General features: G+C 38.5%; 1 protein-coding gene across 4 annotated transcripts in view; it reads right to left on the reverse strand.

Moving 5' to 3' along the window:
* Nucleotides 1-7,985: 7,985 nt before the first annotated feature.
* dnaaf19 (dynein axonemal assembly factor 19) overlaps nucleotides 7,986-22,596 on the reverse strand; it is a 78,023-nt gene continuing 63,412 nt past the window's right edge. For all 4 annotated transcript variants that reach the window (XM_073070758.1, XM_073070759.1, XM_073070757.1 and 1 more), the window contains exons 2-4: nucleotides 20,362-20,513; nucleotides 10,936-11,059; nucleotides 7,986-8,966 (exon numbers count right to left, since the gene is read on the reverse strand). In XM_073070758.1, the coding sequence (XP_072926859.1) occupies nucleotides 8,541-8,966; nucleotides 10,936-11,059; nucleotides 20,362-20,504 (693 nt within the window). In that variant the 5' untranslated portion in view covers nucleotides 20,505-20,513 and the 3' untranslated portion in view covers nucleotides 7,986-8,540. The remainder of the gene's footprint in view (nucleotides 8,967-10,935; nucleotides 11,060-20,361; nucleotides 20,514-22,596) is intronic.

Raw genomic sequence — 22,596 nt, forward strand, 5'->3', positions numbered from 1 at the left:
CCAAAACGAGATAACGATTACTGAGGGGGATGGCCACAGGGATGCTCTCTACTGTCTGAGCTCTTCACATCCCTTCCCTGACAGTCACCCACTTGTCTAACTCCTGCAGCCGCAGGGTGACTAACTCCTTGTAGCTCCTATCTATCTTCTGCTCATTTTTCCTAATAAGCAGTAGATCATCAAGCCGCAGCAGATCCCTAACACAGTCTCAGAAGCTGCATCTCGGTGCACCTGGCGCAGATGTGGCCATCTGGGAGGCTGGAAGAATCCCAGGATTCCCACATCTGACTTCCAGAGCAAAGTACATACTCGTTATGCCTCTGAAAAAAAAAATGCAAGTTCTATACCTGGTCATCTTATACCTGATGAGGTGTATAAGATGATGAGAGGCATTGATTGTGTGGATAGTCAGAGGCTTTTTCCCAGGGCTGAAATGGTTAACACGAGAGGGCACGGTTTTAAGGTGCTTGGAAGCAGGTACAGAAGAGATGTCAGAGGTAGGTTTTTTACTCAGAGAGTGGTGAGTGCGTGGAATGGGCTGCCAGCAACGGTGGTGGAGGTGGATACGATAGGGTCTTTTAAGAGACTCCTGGATAGGTACTTGGAGCTTAGAAAAATAGAGGACTATGGGTAACCCTAGGTAATTTCTAAAGTAGATACAGATTCGGCACAGCATTATGGGCGAAGGGCCTGTATTGTGCTGTAGGTTTTCTATGTTCTATGTTTTGGAAGAACTTTGTGAATTTTGCAAAGATGGATTTCCATTTCCTAAACTACCGTAAAGTGAGCACCCCCAGTATTGATGCTATACAGAGATCCATCTTCTTCGGCCAATGTAAAACATACCATGTCGTTATTTGATGAAGAACAATGTTGTTTTCCCCAAGACTGTACCAAATATTCATCCCTAAGCCAATACAAAAAATGTGATTGGATAATTTATTTCAATGCTTTGTGTAAACTAACTGATGAACTTTGCACAGCAATAGTTTTACTTCAAAGTGCATTGTTGGCTATAAAATGCATTGCGATGATGCCTTGTGCAGTAATCACTAAAAGTCAACTTGTAGGTTGAGTTGGTGCTAAGGAAGGCAAATGCAATGTTAGTGCTAATTTTGAGAGGACTAGAATATAAAAGCAAGGATGTAATGCTGAGGCTTTATAAGGCATTGTTCAGACCGCACTTAGAGAGTATCATGAGCAGTTATGGGCCCCTTATTTAAGAAAAGATGCGCTGGCATTGGAGATGGTCCAGAGGTGGTTCACAAGAATTATTCCGGGATTTAAAGTGTTCAATTTAAATAGGAGAGTTTGATGGCTCTGGGCCTGTGCTTGCTAGAATTTAGAAAAATGATGTGGATCTCATTGAAACCTACCGAATACTAAAAGGCCGATATAGAGTAAATGTGGAGAGGATGTTTCCTAAAGTGAGGGAGTCTAGGACCAGATGGCACAACCTCAGCATAGAGGGACATCCATTTAGAACAGAGTGAGAAGCAATTTCTTCAGCCAGAGGGTGGTGAATCTGTGGAATTCATTGCCACAGACAGTTGTGGAGACTGAGATATTGAGTACATTTAAAGTGGAGGTTGATTGGTTCTTGATTGGTCAAAGCATCAGATATTAAGGGAAGAGTGGGGTTGAGAGAGATAACAAATCAGCCATGATGGAATGGCAGAGCAGTCTCAATGGGCCAAATGTCCTAATTCTGCTTCTATGCCTAATGGTCATATGATTAAAAGGATGATTAGTCTCCAGTAATCAGTCACACATGAAGATTACCTGGAACTTTTAATAATCATGGTTTTTGGAAACTCAACAATTTGAACTAGCATTACCTACTGCATAAAAATAATGCACTGGAACACAAATAAAACAACAGATCTGGAATTGGAAATAAGAACAAAAATGCTGGAAGAACTCAGTTATGCAACATCTGTGGAAAGAGAAAGCAAACAATGTTTTGAAACAAAACAAAAACACAAAATGCTGACAGAACTCAGCAGGCCAGACAGCATCTATGGGAGGAGGTAGTGATGACGTTTTGGGCCAAAACCCTTCATCAGGAATGTTTTGAATCAATGACATTTCCTCCAAATGGGGAGAGTGGAGGGTATCAGTATTCAAAACAGAGTTGGGAGGAAGAGAGGCATAAGACAAAAGAAAGCTAAGACGGATCCAGTGGTAAGCAACATGATTACTGACTATTAGTGAGGTTTTTATTTGCTTATTTATTGAGATACAGCATGGAATAGGCCCTTCGAGCCCAGCCATCCTCCAATTTAACCCTAGCCTAATCACAGGACAATTTACAATGACTGATTAACCTACATCTTCGGACCATGGGAGGAAATTGCAACACCCAGAGGAAACACAGGAAGAATGTACAAACTCCTTACAGGTAGCAGCAGGAATTTATTTAATTTTATTTAGGTATTGAGACAAGGCCTTTCCAGCCCTTTGAGCCACACTGCCCAATCCAAGCCTCATTACAGGACAATTTACAATGACTAATTAACCTATCAACCAGTACATCTTTGGACTGTGGGAGGAAACCCACACGGTCACAGGGAGGACGTACAAACTCCTTACAGGCAGCAGCAGGAATTGAACCCAGGTCACCTGTACTGTAAAGAGTTGTGCTAATCACTACACTACCATGCAGCCCATTGTAAAGTATTAAGATAAGAAAAGGGTATAGTGTGATATGAGAGAACAGTTTACATGAAATTTAAAAAGAAATGGTCATTCCAGGTTGCTAAGTACCTATATGCAAGACAAGATATTAATCTTCAAGTTTACATTGGGCCTCACTTTTCAATGGAGGAGGCTACAGACAGAGGGTCAGAACAAGAATAGGACTGAAAATTAAAAAGGCATATAATGGGAAGCCCATGGTCACTCCTGTGGACTGCATGTCGGTGCTTTGCAGAGTGGCCACCCAATCTGCATTTGGTTCACCAGTGTAGAGACCACATTCTGAACCCTGAAAGCTGTAGATTAGATCGGAAGAAGTGCAGGTGAGTCATTGCTTCACCTGTTATGGTTGTTTGAGTTCCTGGATGGTGAGAAGGGAAGAGGAGAATAGACAACTCTTCTAGTTGCATGGGAAGCTGCAGTGGAATGTGGAGCGGTTAGCAGGGATAGAAGAGCAGACCAGTAATCTGTCCCTGTGAAATGTAAAGAAGGGAGGAGAGACAAAGATGTAACTAGTAGTGGAGTCATGTTAAAGTTGGTAGGAATTGCAAAGGATAATACAATAAATGTGCAGAGTGAAAGACAAATATCAGGGGAACTCTTATTTTACTTCTGTCATGTTTCAGGCAGGAGAACATTAAAGCACCACCAAAGCAGGATTCTTTACATTGGAACAAATTCAACTGAGACAAAGAAACTAAGAGAAAGGAATGGTAGCCTTACAAGAGAAAGGATGATAGTCGAGATTGCTGTGGGTGTCTGTGAGCCTATAAAAGATGTTAGTGACTACTCTACCTCCTGAGTTAGAGACAGAGCACTCCAGAAAGGGAGTAAAAGATGGACCATGAAAATGTGAGACCAGGTTGGAAGCTGGCAGCAAAAGTGATGGCACTTTCTAGTTCTGTGTGGATGCAGAAGGTGGCACCAATGCACAATAGATATGGCTGGAAGTCAAATATTAACCCTTTATGCCTGGGAACTACCTTCAAATCCAGCTAATAATACGCTAAAAGTTTCCTCCAGTGGTAAGAATCCCAAAGAAGTTTTCAAGGCCAGCCTTGAAAAAGTCCCTAACTACCTGTACACACAGATCCAAATGATCCCTTATTTCAGCATCCACTGACAAGACCAAAACCACAGAATGGCTACAGTCAGGAAAGATAAATTGCAATACCACTGCTTCACTTGAATTCAATTGACTTTATTTCTTACATCCTTCGTATACAAGAGGAGTAAAAATCTTTATGTAACATCTCTAAAGTGTACAATGTGCAATCATAGTAATTAAAGGGAGAATTAACTTTTCATATAGAAATTGATCAGATAAAAGAGGGGCAACTAACTTTCAGCATCAAAGACATTTTTTTCAACCACTTTCTCTTTTCACTCCTCCAAGAGGACTATACACATATTGTGGTTTGGAGGCTTGTGTGCCTCAATGACCCAGACAACTATGTTGGCTGGAGTCAGGACCTCATGCTTTGGCTCTTGGTAGGGTCACCCTTGACAAACAGGCCAAAGAGTAGAGGCCAGACTAAGAGTGGTCTTCCAGGTATGGGGAGTTCAGCTCAGGACTAACAACACTGACTGTCAAACCAACTTACAGAAACAGCAATGAAGAATCCTTCTATACCTACATGCAAATATTTCTGAGTCTCCACCCAGGACTTGCACAACTGACAGTATTTTTTTTTAATAAATTTTTTAATTGAATTTTCAAATGGTTACAGTAGGAAAAAAAATTATCAACCCTTCCCCCCTCCCCTTAACCCCTCCCCCCTAACATATCCCTGTAGAAAGAAGGAAAAAAAAGAAAGAAAGAAAGAATGCTTGAATATCGGAAGATCCCCACATGCTCCACGGAGTTCATAATAGCTTTAATTTATTTATTTATTTATTTCCCCAAATAACCAATAATTTTATCTTCGGAGCACCTATATATTTAATCCTATCTTTTGTAAATAAGGGTGCCAAATTTTCAGAAATATTTCATATTTATCTCTTAAATTATAAGTAATTTTTTCAAGTGGAATACAGCTAAAAGCTATATCTATTTTCATTTTCTTAATGTATGTTAAAATTCTTTTTCTTTTCACCAGTCCATTAAGCCCATTAACATTAAAACTTTAAAAATTCAGTAAATTAGTCATTATTTTTAACAGGGTTACTCCAGTCTATAGTAATACCTAACTTTTCAACTTTCGTAGTACCTTGGGGAATCTTTTTAAAATTCTCCATGTTGCTATGTGTCTCCCACCACCCCCCCCCCCCAATTGTCCAGGCAAAGAAAAATAGATTATAAAGAAAAAAATAACAGAACACCCCCCTACTAATGTTGTGAATAAATAAAAACACACCATTAACCCCCTTCGTTGTACGGGTTATGGCAATTGCCATGATTACACACGTGAATCCCGTAGCAATCGATCCGGTTCCCCCAGCTCCCCCGTAACATAAAAAAGTATATTTAAGAGAAGAAAAAATATCACTACTCTCGATTAATATTTCTCAAATTTTTACCTTTCTCCCCCTGTATCATATAATTAAGAATATATTTAAATATTCTTCTGTCCTTAAACATCCATCAACTCCATTCACGGTCCCTGTCTTCATCTTTAATCCGTTTTACTTTTAAATCTTTGGCTGTGGTTAGCGAATATTTGGGAGTTCTTGTGCAAATTCTTCCACATCCCGATAATCAGTAAAAGATCTTCTTTTTCTGTCATCCAAAAAAATTATCAGGGTTGCCGGGTGGCGCAATATAAATTTATAACCCTTTTCCCATAAAACTTTTCTCGCTGGGTTAAATTCCTTCTTTCTCTTCAAAAGGCCATAACTTATATCAGAATAGAAAAGAACTGTTTTCCCTTCTATCATCAATGGCCCGTTTCCCTTTCTGGCACGTTGGGCAGCCGCCTTCAGGATCTTTTCTTTATCTTGATATCTTAAGCATTTTATCAAGATTGATTGTAGGTTTTGATCAACTTGAGGTCTTGATCTTAAGGCTCTGTGAGCCCTTTCAATTTCAATTAACTGGGTTCCTTCTTCCATTTCCAAAATCTCCGGAATCCATTTTTGAAAAAAATTTATTGGATCCTCTCCCTCTATACCTTCTTTAAGTCCAACAATCTTAATATTATTTCGTCTGCTAAAATTTTCAAGTACATCCACTTTTTCCAACAACCGTTTTCTTTCTGATGTCCAGGCAGAAATATTATCTTCCATTTTATTCACTCTATCAATGGTGTCTCCCGTTGTTTCTTCCAAGTTTTTAATTTTCTTGTCCATTTTGTCCTGTCTTTTCATCATTTTATCAAACATAATCTTCATATTTTTAATATCTTTTTATTACTTTTAATGCTTTTAATTCACGCATTATTTGCACCAAAGATTTTTTTATGTCTCCAATATCACTTCCAACCTCTTCCTGTTGCTCTTCTTTGTTTGTCTCTTCATCTTCGTCTGATTTAGCCAGAGAATCTGATTCCACCTCATATTCACTTTCACTTTCAGTTCCTATCATAGCTGAGATTTGTAGTTTGGGTTGCTCGCGTTTGCGCATGCCCCTTCCTTCACGCATGCGCAATTCCTGTTGCTCTTTTTTTTTTAAACAGTTGATGTTGCCGCAGTTTCCTGTTCTGTATCGCCGGAGGTAAAATGCACTTGAGCCCGAGGCTCTTTCATAGCGGCCGGCCTTGATTCTTTTCCAACTTGCGTTGTCTTCAAAGTAGTAGTTTTCTTCTGCTTCTGTTTAGGAGACATATCTTAAGACAATCCTGAGTATTTACTAACTTTTCTTCACTTAAATATTATTTTACTGTTTTTTTACGGGAGAGCTGGATTTCCACGTCTTGATCCTACGTCATCATGTGACGTCCCCCCCACGACTGACAGTAGTGAAAGCTAAAAGAATGTTACTGGCACAATGAAGGAAGTCCTGAACACCACTGAAATGGAGGACTTTCATGGCTGCCCTAAACGTCCGCGGCATGACAAGGCAGTAAGTTAGTTCTCTTTTCATTTCCTGAAGTTAAACTGGCCCACTGAATTACTAAAGAGAGATTATATTCAAAGCTTCAGCATTTACAATTTTAATGAAATTCACACAAAAAGAATGTCAAAAAAGTAGCTTTTTTTGGGGTTTTTTTTGTACATTCCAAAACAGAAAATTTGATAACATAAATAGCTTACATAAAACCGTTGATGTTTAAAGTGAAGATCCAATAGCCATTATGAGGCTGCTTACTTTGTTGACATTAGCACATTAGCAAAATACATGTCCCTGATTCTGACATAAAGAACAAATATTCAATATCAGACCATGTCTGCCTCCCCAACCCTCCTAAAGACCATTTTATCAGAGATGGCAAAAGCATCCATACATTTTCCATTTGGAGATTGTCTCACAGAAAGTGGAGCTAGGATTATCTATTTACACCCTCATCTGAGCAGCCCTAGATTAGTAACACAGATTAATAACACAGTCAAATGTTCCAGACATCTGCAAAACAGCAGTAAATGTTGGCACCAAGTGATCCATTCAGACCCATGGGATAAATCAGATGTGGAAACAGTGGGTGACAGGGCTTGAAGGGGGAGTAGAAACTAGGCCCAGGAAAGGAAATAATGGTAGATACGAAACATTGAAATTGGAGCCAGGGCAAGAACAGGAATTCAGAGCTTGTGTTAACGTACATGAGTATGTGCCACAGATTTCCCAAAAAGTATATATAACAAGTGGTCCTCTGTATAGAATTCCACCAGCAGCTTTGACCAACTGATAAACAAAATGCTTAAGAAACTAAATTGAAGAGAAGTGGAGCCCTGGAAAATTTTCCCCCCTTTGAGTGACAGGTGGGAATTCTGGAAATCACTAATATCCTTAAAATCAATTTATTTTTCCCATTCCCAGCAGACAGTATTCTAGGAATAGTAATATAATAGCCAGAAAGCAGACTGTATTTCTGCAATCAACCCAACCCCAAGAAAACAAGTAACAGCCAAAATGGAACATGCTAACCATTTAATGTTACAGTCCTTGCAGCATGTAGCAAATGTTACAGCAAACACACTTTTCCTGCTATGTGCCATGGATGGTTTATAGATAGTATTAAAAATAAAAACAGTTTAATTACAGCTGTTGTGGAAAGTTCAGCTACTATTTACATTGCAACCAGTAATAAAACATAATACAGTACAACTAAAAATAAAAGTACTGTACTTCAAAAATACAACTGAGCTGGAAGTACCTGAAGAATAGATGAGCTTATTCCCACCCCCCCCCCCCCCCAATTCATCAGCTTCTAACTAACTTTCTAACCAACACCAATGATTTAAAAAGTGATTTAATTGATTTGATTCAACCCAACAAATTATAAGTATACTGAAATAAAGAGCGCAGTCAAGACACTGTAACGGGCAACTTTGAAACTAGTATTAACACAGATTATGGCTATTCCATTTGTCTGTTTCAAATGTATACATTCCAGATGGGATTAACAAATCAAAAATACCATACATTTTTGGAATTCTTTACTCTGAGCTGTGGATGCTCATTCTATTACATTCAAGATCAAGATCAATAAATTAGAAACACTCAAGCAATCAAGGCATATGCAGATACAGCAAGAAAGTAGAGCCGATGTTAAACGTGCTCATGATCTTATTGATACATATAGCAAGCCAAAAGAGTCACACTGCCTACACTGCTTTTTATTTTAAATACTGGTCTTTAGACTGGCGCTCCCATTTTGAAAAAAAATTCAGATGCTATACTGTCAGAAATGCAGGGGAATTCCCAAATTTGAATGGGAATAGAGTAGTCCAGAGTTACAAAGACTGGACTAGTTAAATTTGTATGCTTTTATTAACTGTTGGAGCGCTGTCATATTTATTGCCTCAAGATTCATCTCTATCTCACTTCCCTGCTGCAAAACTCCACCCAGGTTCTGCTCTAGCAGTTGAAACAGCCTTAGGCCCTTCTCCCTCTCTTTGCTGTTCAGGAAATCCACACTCAGGCTGAACCGTCGAGTTTGAGAGAGATGCAGCAGGATCCAATAAATTGCATTCGTGTCTTCTGGTTGGAAATGATCACAAAGTATGACCAAGAATTCACCAAGCAGTCCAAATCCTATTTCAGTATGGAAGATATTTCCCAAGAGCTGGGCACCTAAGGTGAGAAGGAAGGCATACTTCTCTGGTTCAGTAGAATAATATCTTCTCCAGTCACGGCTAAACTCCGCTGCTGTCCTGGGCTGGGAATCTGCGTGCTGTAATTAGTGAAGTGTTAGCATGATATTGTCTTCACTCAAAAGCAACACACACACAAAATCCTGGAGGAAATCAACAGGTCATGCAGCGTCTATGGAAATGAATTGGAGAATTACTTTCTTCCTGGGAGAAGACCCTAGCACCCCTCCCACAGCAGAATATGGGGAAGCCACCCCATTGGTAACCATAGGAGCATGACTGCATTGGGCCTGTTCCATTGCAAGCAACTTAAGTACTAAACTACATTTCTGTTTACAGCATTACTGTCACACATCAGCCCACTCCTCCTAAATGCTTCCATCAATATCAATATTTATCCAAATAAAAGCTAGGCTTGTGTTTGTTTTTTTTCTAATAAAGATGGTCCAAGGGAGACTGAGAAGAGATTGTTTGCAGACAAGAAAACATGCTGAAGGCAGCAGGCATGAGTCTCAAAAAGTCTGTGTCGTTTGGGTGTCTCCTTGGGCTTTGTCCTATGTCCAGCAATATTTAACTGCTTGTAGATGAAACGTCAGGGATATTGGGAATGGTTGGTGACAGGCATTGATCGTGGGATAGTCAGAGGCTTTTTCCCAGGGCTGAAATGGCTGCCACAAGAGGGCACAGTTTTAAGGTGCTTGGGAGTAGGTACAGAGAAGATGTCAGGGGTAAGTTTTTTACGCAGAGAGTGGTGAGTGCGTGGAATGGGCTGCCGGCAATGGTGGTGGAGGCGGATACGATAGGGTCTTTTAAGAGACTTTTGGATAGGTACATGGAGCTTAGAAAAATAGAGGGCTGTGGGTAAGCCTAGTAATTTCTAAGGTAAGGACATGTTCAGCACAATTTTGTGGGCCGAAGGGCCTGTATTGTGCTGTAGGTTTTCTGTATTTTTATGTAGATACAAGAATTGACCCCAAAAGGTTTGACACAAGGGTGAAAAGAATGAAGTAAGTAATGAACAAAAAAAAAATGAGGAAGCGAAATGGTATGAAAGGAGTATCAATTTGAATATATTGTCACAAGGGCAGTGAAGTACAGGCATAATGTAAGACTTTATTTATCACTAAATAACTGGCTTGAAACAGCATCACAAGCACAGAAGATGCAAGTAAAACTAATAGAAATTAGAAAGAAACTAGTCTGAAATGAATTAAAAGCAAACACAGAAAAGCAGAAATTCACATGCAACAACATGGACAAAAATTGATTTTTTCCACCTTGTTAAAGTATAACAGAGGAAAACTGGGTAGAAGATAACAGTGTCAAGAAAAAAAAGTCTAATTGCATTTAAATTAAAAGCTTCAAAAGATAGTGATTTTCTGGAATTTTGAACCTCAAATTTCTCTTGCACTATCTTGTGAAGAAGAACATAATGATTAAAAAAAGAATATGGCTAAAACTTGATACAGCTTTGAACAGAGAAAGGGAAAAGAAAAATGTTCAAGACATTTAGAAAGGGCATCAACACATCTTAAAATGTACTTATCTACAACACAGCTGCATAAGAAGCCCTGCATGTGAAGTGACAGGACAGAGAACAGGAAGAAATTCCTCACAGACAGCCTTTATTCAGTATTATATAGTATTTGTAAAAATAGTCATTTTGCCCCAAAAGATACATGCCACTATTAATATTCCATATCAGTCTCCTCTCATGTGTGCCGACATTACTACATACTGCATTTAGCACCAACTATAGATGAACCTCTGTGCATATACCCTTCAATGCCCCTGTCTAACCTCCATTTCAATAGTCTCAGTTGATGCCCCAGCCTCAACCACTTCATGAGGAAGAGTGTTTTAAACTTCCAGTATCCTCTACAAGAAGAATTGTTTTATACTAGACTTTCCCCACTGGAAAAAACAGCTTACTCTTATCTACCCTTCCAAGTCCTTTAATAATTATGCTTTGCAGATTTCTAAGGATGAACAGAAGATGCCATTGACCCCACACTTGAGAATCTCCTTACTCGAGTATTGAATACTGACCTTGGATAATTCTACCTGAACACTGCTCTTTGCTTTAGTGGCACACGTATTCCAGGGTTGATTCCTTGCTCCCAATTTGTCTCGCAATTCCAAAGGCTTCAGATGCGAAGCTAGCACAATCTCCCTGTGGAATACAAAGTGGTAAAACAGGATTTACTCACTGCCTTTCTTCACATTTCCATTTCCTCCAACTTCTAATTTTTCTATTGTGAACAAAATTGAAGATTTTTTTTTACAGATGTGCCATAGAAAGTATCATATCTGGATACATTTCAGTTTGGTATGGTAACTGCTCTGCCCAAGACTGCAAGGATCTACAGAGAACCATGGACACAGCACATTACAGAAACCAGCCTCCTCTCCATGAACTCTGTCCACACTGCTCACTGCCTTGGTAAAGCAACCAACATAATTAAAGACCCCACCCACCCTGGACATTCTCTCTCTTCCCCATTTTCATCATACAAATGATACAAAAGCCTGAAACCATGTACCACCCTACTGTTTTAAGTCTATTAAATGGTCCTCTAGTGTGATATGATGAACTATTGACCTCACAGTCTATCTCGTTACGGCCTTGCACCTTATTGTCTACCTGCAATGCACTTTCTCTGCAACTGTAACACTTTAATCTGCATTCTATTATTGTTTTCCCTCAATGCACTGAGGTGATAAAATTATTTGCATAGATGACATGCAAAACAAAGCTATACTTCAGTACAGATGACAATAACAAACCAATATTATTAAGTTTTTAAAAGGAAAGGTGGTCACAAAATAAAATAGGAATATAGGTAGAAAATCTCTAGTACTGCATTCAGTGCTCTAACAATTTCCATGGTTCAGTATGTGTTGAATCTGTAAGACAGATGTATACCAATTAATTCAAACCAAGATCTAAACTAAGAACTGAGATGTGCACTAATCGGTAGTTAATTAACCAACCAGTGCAACTTTAGGGAACTCAGTCAGCGTTTCTCATTCACAGGAAATATGGATTACTGACAGTTCCCGAAACCTGTCAGTACAGTACAGTACAGAAACAGTACAGTATATGACATCAGTACAATTTCTGTGGTCCAGATTGTCTGAGGTCTGGCACCAGTCAAGTCCCAAGAGGATCAGATAAGACAGTTTCAACCTGTATTACCTTTCTCTTTGTTTCCCATGCACTGTATTCAACACCATATTTAAAATGGATTATAAGGCTTTTAAAAATCAAGGGGGATTCAATAAACAATTATTTCAAATTAACATACTAGAACCAGCTTCAGGTTGGTAGCAATGAGATTAGTATGGAGTGATTTTTCTGGCACAGGAGAGGCACAAAGAATTCTAATGAGAAGGTAGAATAAAATGTGTGTAGTTATCTATAATACCAGACATAACGAAATACTGCATGGGCTTTTAAAAAACTAAACAAAAGCTTCAACTTCTCAAAACCACTGGGTGACAGGCTTCAACTATCTAATGCCAGCGCCGTCTGTATCAAGGCTATTCTGTAGAGCTGCACAAAGGAACCTTAGAATGAGATTTTTCCAATTACTAGGTCAACACTTTCTTCAAAAGTAATTGCATGTTAATGATACACATTAATTAATTGGCAAATAGGCAGCAAGTCTAAGGAAAGAAGGGTTATTCCACAAGCTGTGAATCCCCAGAACACACTGATTTATGCCAATCTGCTATTTATTTCACAAAAACAGCATTGTGCCTTTAGCTCACTGTTAGTTTTACAAACATGTTAGATTTGCATATTAATTTAAACTCATAACAGAAAGCAGAGCTAATGCATAATGGTGCAAGAACTCTTAATAATGTGATGCAAATAATTTTGCCCATGTGAACAAGTTAAACTGGCATTACATTACTGAAGTTTGAAAATTTCAGAAATCTTTAAGAAAAATTTCAAACTTTACATTTTATTTCTGTTTTACATTTTATTTCTCTATTTTTATTGCCATCAGTCCAACCTTCTGTTTTCTTTCTCTGTATCTGATTTGACTCCAGATTACCCTGTTCCCTTCTATTGTTTCCTGTCTCAGTTCATCAGTCCTGTAGTTCATTAAAATTGAGTTATACATACTTTGCCCTTCTTTACGTTAAGTTTTTACTGTTACCAGGTATGGTATATTTGAACTGAAACTGCATCAAAATGTCTAACTAGATGTGGCATTAGAAGCCTCGGTGTAGCAAGATGTAGCCCACATTTAGTAGCTGGATTGTCCATTTTCAACTCCACATATAACACTCTCCAGTTCCCTATCACCATGACTGTTGCCTTGAAACAGTCTTGCTACTGAGGTCATGCTTTAATAGTGCTATACCCTTGGATCCCATGCCTCCTTACTTTCTCAATAATCCTTGCATGGGGTACCTTATCAAATGCCTTGCTGAAATCCATGTACACTACATCTACTGCTCTACCTTCATCAACGTGTTTCGTCACATCCTCAAAAAATTCAATCAGGCTCGTAAGGCACAATCTGCCTTTCACAAAGCTATGCTGACTATTCCTAATCATAATATGCCTCTCCAAATGTTCATAAATCCTGCCTCTCAGGATCTTCTCTACCAACTTACCAACCACTGAAGCAAGACTCGCTGGTCTATAATTTCCTGGGTTATCTCTATTCCCTTTCTTGAATAAGGAACAACATCCACAACCTCCAATCCTCCAGAACCTCTCCTATCCCCATTGATGATGCAAAGATCATCGACAGAGGCTCAGCAATCTCTTCCCTTGCCTGCCACAGGAGCCCGGTCCCAGTGACTTATCCAACCTGATGCTTTCCAAAAGCTCCAGCACATCCTCTTTCTTAATATCTATATGCCCAAGCTTTTCAGTCTGCTGTAAGTCATCCCTACAATTGCCAAGATCCTTTTCTGTAGTGAATAATGAAGGAAAGTACCCATTAAGTACCTCCGCTATTTCCTCCGTTCCGTACACACACTTCTCCATTGTCACAATAATAGGTCCTATTCTCTTACATCTTATCCTCTTGTTCTTCACATACTTGTAGAATGCCTTAGGGTTTTCCTTAATCCTGCCTGCCAAGGCCTTCTCATGGCCCCTTCTGGCTCTCCTAGTTTCATTCTTAAGCTCCTTCCTGCTAGCCTTATAATCTTCTAGATCTTTATCATTACCAAGTTTGTTGAACCTTTTGTGAGCTTTTCTTTTCTTCTTGACTAGATTTACAACAGCCTCTGTACACCACGGTTCTTGTACCCCATCATCCTTTCCCTGTCTCATTGGAACATACCTATGCAGAACTCCATGCAAATATCCCCTAAACATTTGCCACATTTCTTCCATATGTTTCCCTGAGAACATCTGTTTCCAATTTATGCTTCCAAGTTCCTTTCTTTTTCAATCTTTCAACATAAGAAGATTAATACATAGATAATGGGATTACAAACATACACATTTCAACTGAACATGAAAGAATACATAAGCAATAGTTACAATATAAATGAGTCTTCCCAAATCATGGACAATACAAGTAACATATAAACAAAGCAAACCTAGGTATATCATAATATATATTAAAAAAAACAGAAAAGAGAAAAAGAAAAAAATATATATGCAAGAAAAACTAATCTAACAATCTAATAACTAATAAGGAAAAAACGAAAAAAGAAAAAAGGAAAAAAATGGATAAAAAAGGGCTGTTTATAATATCTAACAAAAATACAAAATCATCAGTGTTGTCAACTCCGATCCTCTCAACATATGTAAAATCAAAACTGGAAAAACAAATAGGCTTGGAACAGGGTCACATTACATCATATGAAAATATTGAATAAATGGTCTCCATATCTTTTCAAATTTAATAGAAGTATCAAATACAACACTTCTAATTTTTTTAAAATTTAGACATAACATAGTTTGAGAAAACCAATGAAATACGGTAGGAGGATTAATTTCTTTCCAATTCAACAAAATAGATCTTCTAGCCATTAATGTAAGAAATGCAATCATTCGACAAGCAGAAGAGGATAAATGGACTGAGTCCATCATTGGTAAACCAAAAATTGCAGTAATAGGATGAGGTTGTAAATCAATGTTCAATACCGTGGAAATAATATCAAAAATGTCTTTCCAATATTTTTTCAAAAGCAGACAAAACCAAAACATATGAGTTAAAGACACTATCTCAGAATGACATCTGTCACAAATAGGATTTATATAGGAATAAAAATGAGCCAATTTATCCTTGGACATATGAGCCCTATGCACAACCTTAAACTGTATTAATGAATGTTTAGCACATATAGATGATGAATTAACTAATTGAAGAATTTTATCCCAATTCTCAATAGGGATAGTAAGGTTAAGTTCTCTTTCCCAATCATTTTTAATCTTATAGAAGGGCTCTGAACGTATCTTCATAATTATATTGTAGAGTTTTGATATTAGCCCTTTCTGAGAAGGATTTAGTTCAAACAAATTCTCCAAAATACCTGAAGACACAAGATTTGGAAAGGTAGGAAGTACAGTATTTAAGAAATTCCTCATCTGTAAATATCTAAAAAAAATGAAATCTAGGCAAATTATATTTATTAGATAATTGTTCAAAAGACATAAAACAATTATCCAAAAATAAATCGGAAAATCATAGTAATCCTTTAGTCTTCCAAGCTGAATAAGCTTGGTCTATAATAGAAGGATAAAAAAAGCAATTGGATACAATAGGAATATTTAAAACAAACTGAGTCAACCCAAAAAATTTCCGAAATTGAAACCATATACGTAAAATATGTTTAACTATCGGATTGTCAATTCGTTTCTGCAATTTAGAAAGAGCAAAGGGAAGAGAAGACCCTAAAATAGAACCCAATGAAAATCCTTGTACAGATTTAATTTCCAGGTTCACCCAATGAGGGCTAAAAGATAAATCCCAATCCTTTAACCAACATATCAAATATCGGATATTGACTGCCCAATAATAAAATCTAAAATTAGGCAATGCCAATCCACCTTCCTTCTTTGCCTTCTGTAAATATTTTTTACCTAATCTAGGATTTTTATTCTGCCATATATATGAGGAAATTTTTGAATCAACATTAGCAAAAAAAGATTTCGGAATAAAAATTGGTACCGCTTGAAATATATATATAAACTTGGGTAAAATAACCATCTTAATAGCATTAATCCGACCTATCAGAGATAAAGATACTGGTGACCATTTAGTAAACAAACATTTAATCTGATCAATTAGGGGTAAAAAATTAACCTTAAATAAGTCCTTATAATTTTTTGTGTTTTTAAAAGATTGTGTTAAAAGAGTCATTAACTAATTTAAAAGGTAAATTTCCATAAATTGGAACCTGTCTATTTAAAGGAAACAATTCACTCTTATTAAGATTTAATTTATACCCGGAAAAATTACTAAATTGAGCCAACAATGATATAACTGCAGGAATGGATTTCTCAGGATCAGAAATAAATAATAATAAATCATCTGCATATAATGATAGCTTATGTATATCCGTCCCACGATTAATGCCAAAAATGTTCTGTGATTCTCTGATAGCAATTGCCAATGGTTCTAAAGCAATATCAAATAATAATGGACTAAGAGGACAGCCTTGTCTAGTACCCCGAAATAAACGAAAAAAGGGAGATCTTTGATTGTTAGTAAGCACCGAGGCTACTGGAGTATGATATATCAGTTTAATCCAGGAAATGAATGTCGGACTAAAATTAAACTTCTCAAGCACAGTAAATAAGTATGGCCATTCCATTCTATCAAATGCTTTCTCCGCATCTAATGAAATGACACATTCTGAAGTGCTATGTGAAGGAGTATAAACAATATTCAATAATCTCCTAACATTGAAAAAAGAATAGCGATTTTTAATAAAACCAGTTTGATCTTCTGAGATAATTTGAGGTAATACCTTCTCCAGCCTGGATGCCAGTAACTTGGAAAAGATCTTGGAATCTACATTCAATAAGGATATTGGTCTATAGGATGCACAGTCAGTAGGGTCTTTATCTTTCTTCAATATTAAAGAAATGGAAGCTCTATAAAAAGATTGTGGCAGATTACCCAATCTAATTGCTTCTTCAAAAACCCTGCATAACCAAGGGGAAAGAGTAGAGGAAAAACATTTAAAAAATTCTACTGTATACCCATCTGGACCTGGTGCTTTCCCAGAATTCATAGAGGAAATAACCCCTTTAATTTCTGCATCCATATTAGGAGTTTCTAATATTGAAAGATCATCTTATGATAATTTTGGAAAATTCAATTTCCCAAGAAAATCACACATGGTATTATAATCATGAGGGAATTCAGAATGATACATGGAGGTATAAAATGCTTCCAAGTTCCTGTCTGATGGCTTCATATTTCCCCTTACTCCAATTAAACACTTTCCTAACTTGCCTGTTCCTATCCCTCTCCAATGCTATGGTAAAGGAAATAGAATTGTGATCACTATCTCCAAAATGCTCTCCCACTGAGAGATCTGACACCTGACCAAGTTTATTTCCCAATACCAGATCAAGTACAGTTTCTCCTCTTGTAGGCATATCTACATACTGTGGCAAGAAACCTTCCTGAACACACCTAACAAATTCCACCTCATCTAAAACCTCTCGCTCCAAGGAGATGCCAATCGATATTTGGGAAATTAAAATCTCCCACCACAACAACCCTGTTATTATTACATCTTTCCAGAATTGTCTCCCTATCTGCTCCTTGATGTCCCTGTCTCTATTGGGTGGTCTATAAAAAACACCTAGTAGAGTTATTGACCCATTCCTATTCCTAACTTCCACCCAAAGAGACTCAGTCGACAATCCATGACTTCCTCCTTTTCTGCAGCCATGACACTATCACTGTTCAGCAGTGCCATGCCCCCACCCTTTTGCCTCCCTCCCTGTCCTTTATGAAGCATCTGAAGCCTGGCACTCAAAGTAACCATTCCTGCCTCTGAGCCATCCAAGTCTCTGTAATGGTCACAACATCATAGCTAGAGTAGAGGAACATCAAGAAGAGGAAGTTTCATTCCCTGGCATTTCAGTCTGGCTTGGAGTCCTCCCCTCCTTCCTCTCTTTCAGCCGTGGTGATGTACTTTTGTCCACTTAAAGGTGTCATACGTACATACTTGAGAGTTAAGTCCACCAGGTCCTTCAGAAAATTGTGCCTCTAACTTCACTATCAAGACATCCAGAAGCACATTTTAGCCATATAAGTGTTTTTAAAAGTGCAGCTGCCATTGTAATGGAGAAAACAAAAAAAAAGTTAATTTTAGCATGTAGAAAAGACCATAAGACATAGTAGCAGAATGAGGTCATTTGGCCCATCAAGTCTGCTTTGCCATTCAATCATAGGTGATTTATCCATCCTCTCAACCCAACCTCCTTCCTTGTCCCCATAACATTTAATGCTACCAACCTCCACTTTAAATATACCCAATGACTTAGCCTCCATGGCTATCTATGGTAATGAATTCCACAGATTCACCATCCTCTGGGTAAAAATGTCCCTTCTCATCTTTGTTTTAAAGGTATGTCCTTGTATTCTGAGGCTGTGCCCTCTGGTCCTAGACTCTCTCACTATTGGAAACATCCTCTCCACATCCACAATTTCAATATTCAGTAGATTTCAATGATGTCCCCATTCATTCTTCTAAATTCCAGCAAGTACAAGCCCAAAGCCATCAAACATTGCTCATACATTAACCCTTCCAGTCCTGGGGTGAAAAACAGGGAAGGTAGAGAGAGGGAATATTTGAGAGGGCAGAAGGAAGCAAATAATTTATGTACAAAAACAGCAGTGTGTCAATGAGCAAATAATCCGCTATAGAAAAATCTAAATAGAAATAAATATAATGCAGGATACCAGTAATACACCTTGTTACTCTTTGAATCAATACCATGTGATCTTTTACTTTCAAGTGAAAGAGAAAGCTAATGTCTCTTCTGAAAGATTATATCACTAACAATGCAGATTCCCTAGTATAGCCATGGAGCTTCAGTTTGTTCAATTTTCACCCTCCTCCCCAAGAAACAATCTGCATTTATAAGCTACCTTAAACAGAAGTTCCAAATAACTTTCAAAAATAAGTTCAGAATTATTTTGCTGCATTTTGTTGATATCAAACCGTAGCTAGCTGAACCAACCTCAATATGATCAGACTACCTGTGGCTGCATCTCATCAAATCTGCAAGAAAAATATCATAGGTCATTGGGCTCAAGTTCGGTTAGGCCATCTCTTAAATAATGCACAAAGCAGATTGGGGTGTGATCAGGCTGACTGCTCCAAATCACCTCAGAGTGTAGCCAACACAAAAATTAGCTCAATTTCTTGATCTGCCTGCAAAAGATGCCAGAACTGCTATGTCCCAAATCAACTAGCCAAAGCAGAACAGAGTCTATGAACAGAAAATAAGACATTGAATTTGTGAAATAAGAAAGACAGCATCAGAAATGATTAAGTATAATTGCTGTTGTCTGGTAGGTTTCTAATAAATGAATTTTCATTAAAAAAATGTGGCAAGTTAATGCAGACTAACAAAATAACTGTAAATCAGGGGTTCCCAATCTAGGCTCCACAGACCCCTTGCTCAAAGGTGGCATAAAAAAAAGGTTGGGAACACCTGCTGCAAATCATTTCCTAAATAATTTAAGAACTGCAATCTAGTTGTTTACGCTAAGTGCCAGCTATAGGGAACAAAAGCCAGGTCTTATTTTTTTCCTAAGAAACTGATCAGTTCAGTGTAAAATCTGGACTGGACTGGACTGGAATGTAAAAGTACAGGAAATTTCACATCCCTTCACACAACCTAAGCCAGACAGGACCCAAATGATATGTGGGTTGGGTACATATTAAAAAAATGTAATAATCCTTGGCCTTAGATTGGCTATGCTCAGATTAGATACTTTAACTGGACTTAATTTCATACCAGAGGTATCCAAATGCCACTTATGAAAATCCCATAAATTCTGATTTTCACTAGTGAGATTCCCAGAAAAGCTTTAATGGATATCCCTATGCAACACCTCATTCAGTTAATGTCAGCATGCATTCCTTGAGTGATATACCACCAGTTCTCATGACTGCTTACACTTAAGCCTAGCAGCGGTGATCTGGTCAGCAATGTACAAAAGTATACACCACAAGACAATCAGCAGGCTTCTAGTGACAAAGGAGTCTGAGTATTTAATCAACAGATGGTGCAATAATGACTGGAGGGTGGTGTTGGATGCTCCCAGGAGAAAGAGTGAGCTGTCAGAGGGACCCAGACAGCCGAGTGAAGAACAGTACTTGTGGGAGACATGTTACCTGTACAAGGAATCACAGAGGCCCTGAATGCCCTTTACAAAAGGTAGTCATTTCCCAGTGTATTAGGACTCACAACATCTGACAGCAGATTTTGGCAATAGTTTTCAATGTTAACTTCATTGTTACCTAAATTCTTCAAATGTTTCCACTTTCTGATGAACTGCTCTAAACTTGGCATCATTTTCTCGCTGATTTTTCTCATCAATAGCCACAGCCATCTGCATCTCCTGTTCCAGAGCCTGAAAATCAAGGGTCTCACTTTCTTCCATTTCTACCTACTGGAAAACAGGAGGAGAATTACATGTTAAAATAGAGGTAGTGCATCACTTGTAGAGCATTAAAGCTGTTGTTGACCAAAGCAGAAAACTGGTGCTAGTGCTGCAATTAATATCCATCATAAAATCTGGTAACGGCTCCAACTCATGTGAGAACCAATCCTCTGCGACATTGGACATCACTATTCCAAGCTGAATGAATGATCTACCGCACCATTTGGTAGAAAGCTATCGTGTGAAAATAGGTTCACAGGTTCGATGATTGGGAACAGAAGACACTCACTACCTGTAAGTAAGTTAACTATTTATTTGCATGACAAGACAGACACTAAACATTAGGTAAACCCTTCAAATTACAGCCAGTTACAAACACTTATCTAAAGTACGCATTCGGACTCCACTCCCACTGCAGCACACCTTCACTGTTCCCACAGCATCAGTCGCGACCCAGAATGTCAGCAAGCTCCTGAAGCAAAAGACTGGATGCTTTCAGTGTACTAGATTTATACTCTACCGGTATCATTACATCATCAGCCAGTGCTGTGGCACCAAATTGCAGCCAAAGGAAGGAATCAGGATCAGGTTTAATAGCACTGGCATATGTCGTGGATTATGTTGTCTTACGACAGCAGTACATTGCAATACATAATAAAAACTATATAATGCAATAAGAAATATGTAAAAAATTAAATTAGTGCCAAAGAGCAAACAAGTAGTAAGGTAGTATTCATGGGTTTAGAAATTGGATGGCAGAGGGAAAGAAGCTGTTCCTGAATTGTTGAGTGTGTGCCTTCAGGCTCCTGTACCTCCTTCCTAATGGTAGCAATGAGAAGAGGGCGTGTCCTGGGTGATGGGGGTCCTTAATAATGGACGAAGCCTTCTTGACGCACCACCTTTTGAAGGTGTCCTCAATGCTGAGGAAGCTTGTGCCCATGACAGGGCCAGATGAGTTTACAATTTTCTGCAGCTTTTTCCAATCATGCAATTTTCCCATTATACCAGACAGCGATGAATGCTCTCCACAGTACATATGTAGAAATTTGCAAAAGCCTTTGGTGACATATCAAGTCTCCTCAGTCCTAATGAAATATAGCAGCTGTCCTGCCTTCTTTTAGATGTGAGTGCAACTGGGCGAGAGTCACTGAGGTAGCTCACCCTGCTCGTAGGCCTCAAGACCATAAGAAAACCATATAACCATATATGGTTTACAGCACGGAAACAGGCCATCTTGGCCCTTCCAGTCCGTGCCGAATGCTTACTCTCACCTTGTCCCACTGGCCCGCACTCAGCCCATAACCCTCCATTCCTTTCCTGTCCATATACCTATCCAATTTTACTTTAAATGACAATACCGAACCTGCCTCTACCACTTCTACTGGAAGCTCGTTCCACACAGCTACCACTCTCTGAGTAAAGAAGTTCCCCCTCGTGTTACCCCTAAACTTTTGCCCCTTAACTCTCAACTCATGTCGTTGTTTGAATCTCCCCTACTCTCAATGGAAAAAGCCTATCCACGTCAACTCTATCTATCCCCCTCATAATTTTAAATACCTCTATCAAGTCCCCCCTCAACCTTCTATGCTCCAAAGAATAAAGACCTAACTTGTTCAACCTTTCCCTGTAACTTAGGTGCTGAAACCCAGGTATATAACATATAACATATAACAATCACAGCACGGAAACAGGCCATTCCGGCCCTCCTAGTCCGTGCCGAACTCTTAATCTCACCTAGTCCCACCTACCCGCACTCAGCCCATAACCCTCCACTCCTTTCCTGTCCATATACCTATCCAATTTTACCTTAAATGACACAACTGAACTGGTCTCTACTACTTCTACAGGAAGCTCATTCCACACAGCTATCACTCTCTGAGTAAAGAAATACCCCCTCGTGTTTCCCTTAAACTTTTGCCCCCTAACTCTCAAATCATGTCCTCTCGTTTGAATCTCCCCTACTCTCAATAGAAACAGCCTATTCACGTCAACTCTATCTATCCCTCTCAACATTTTAAATACCTCGATCAAATCCCCCCTCAACCTTCTACGCTCCAATGAATAGAGACCTAACTTGTTCAACCTTTCAACT

The sequence above is a fragment of the Hemitrygon akajei genome, chromosome 18 (genome assembly GCF_048418815.1).
Source record: "Hemitrygon akajei chromosome 18, sHemAka1.3, whole genome shotgun sequence".
Lineage (NCBI taxonomy): Eukaryota > Metazoa > Chordata > Chondrichthyes > Myliobatiformes > Dasyatidae > Hemitrygon > Hemitrygon akajei.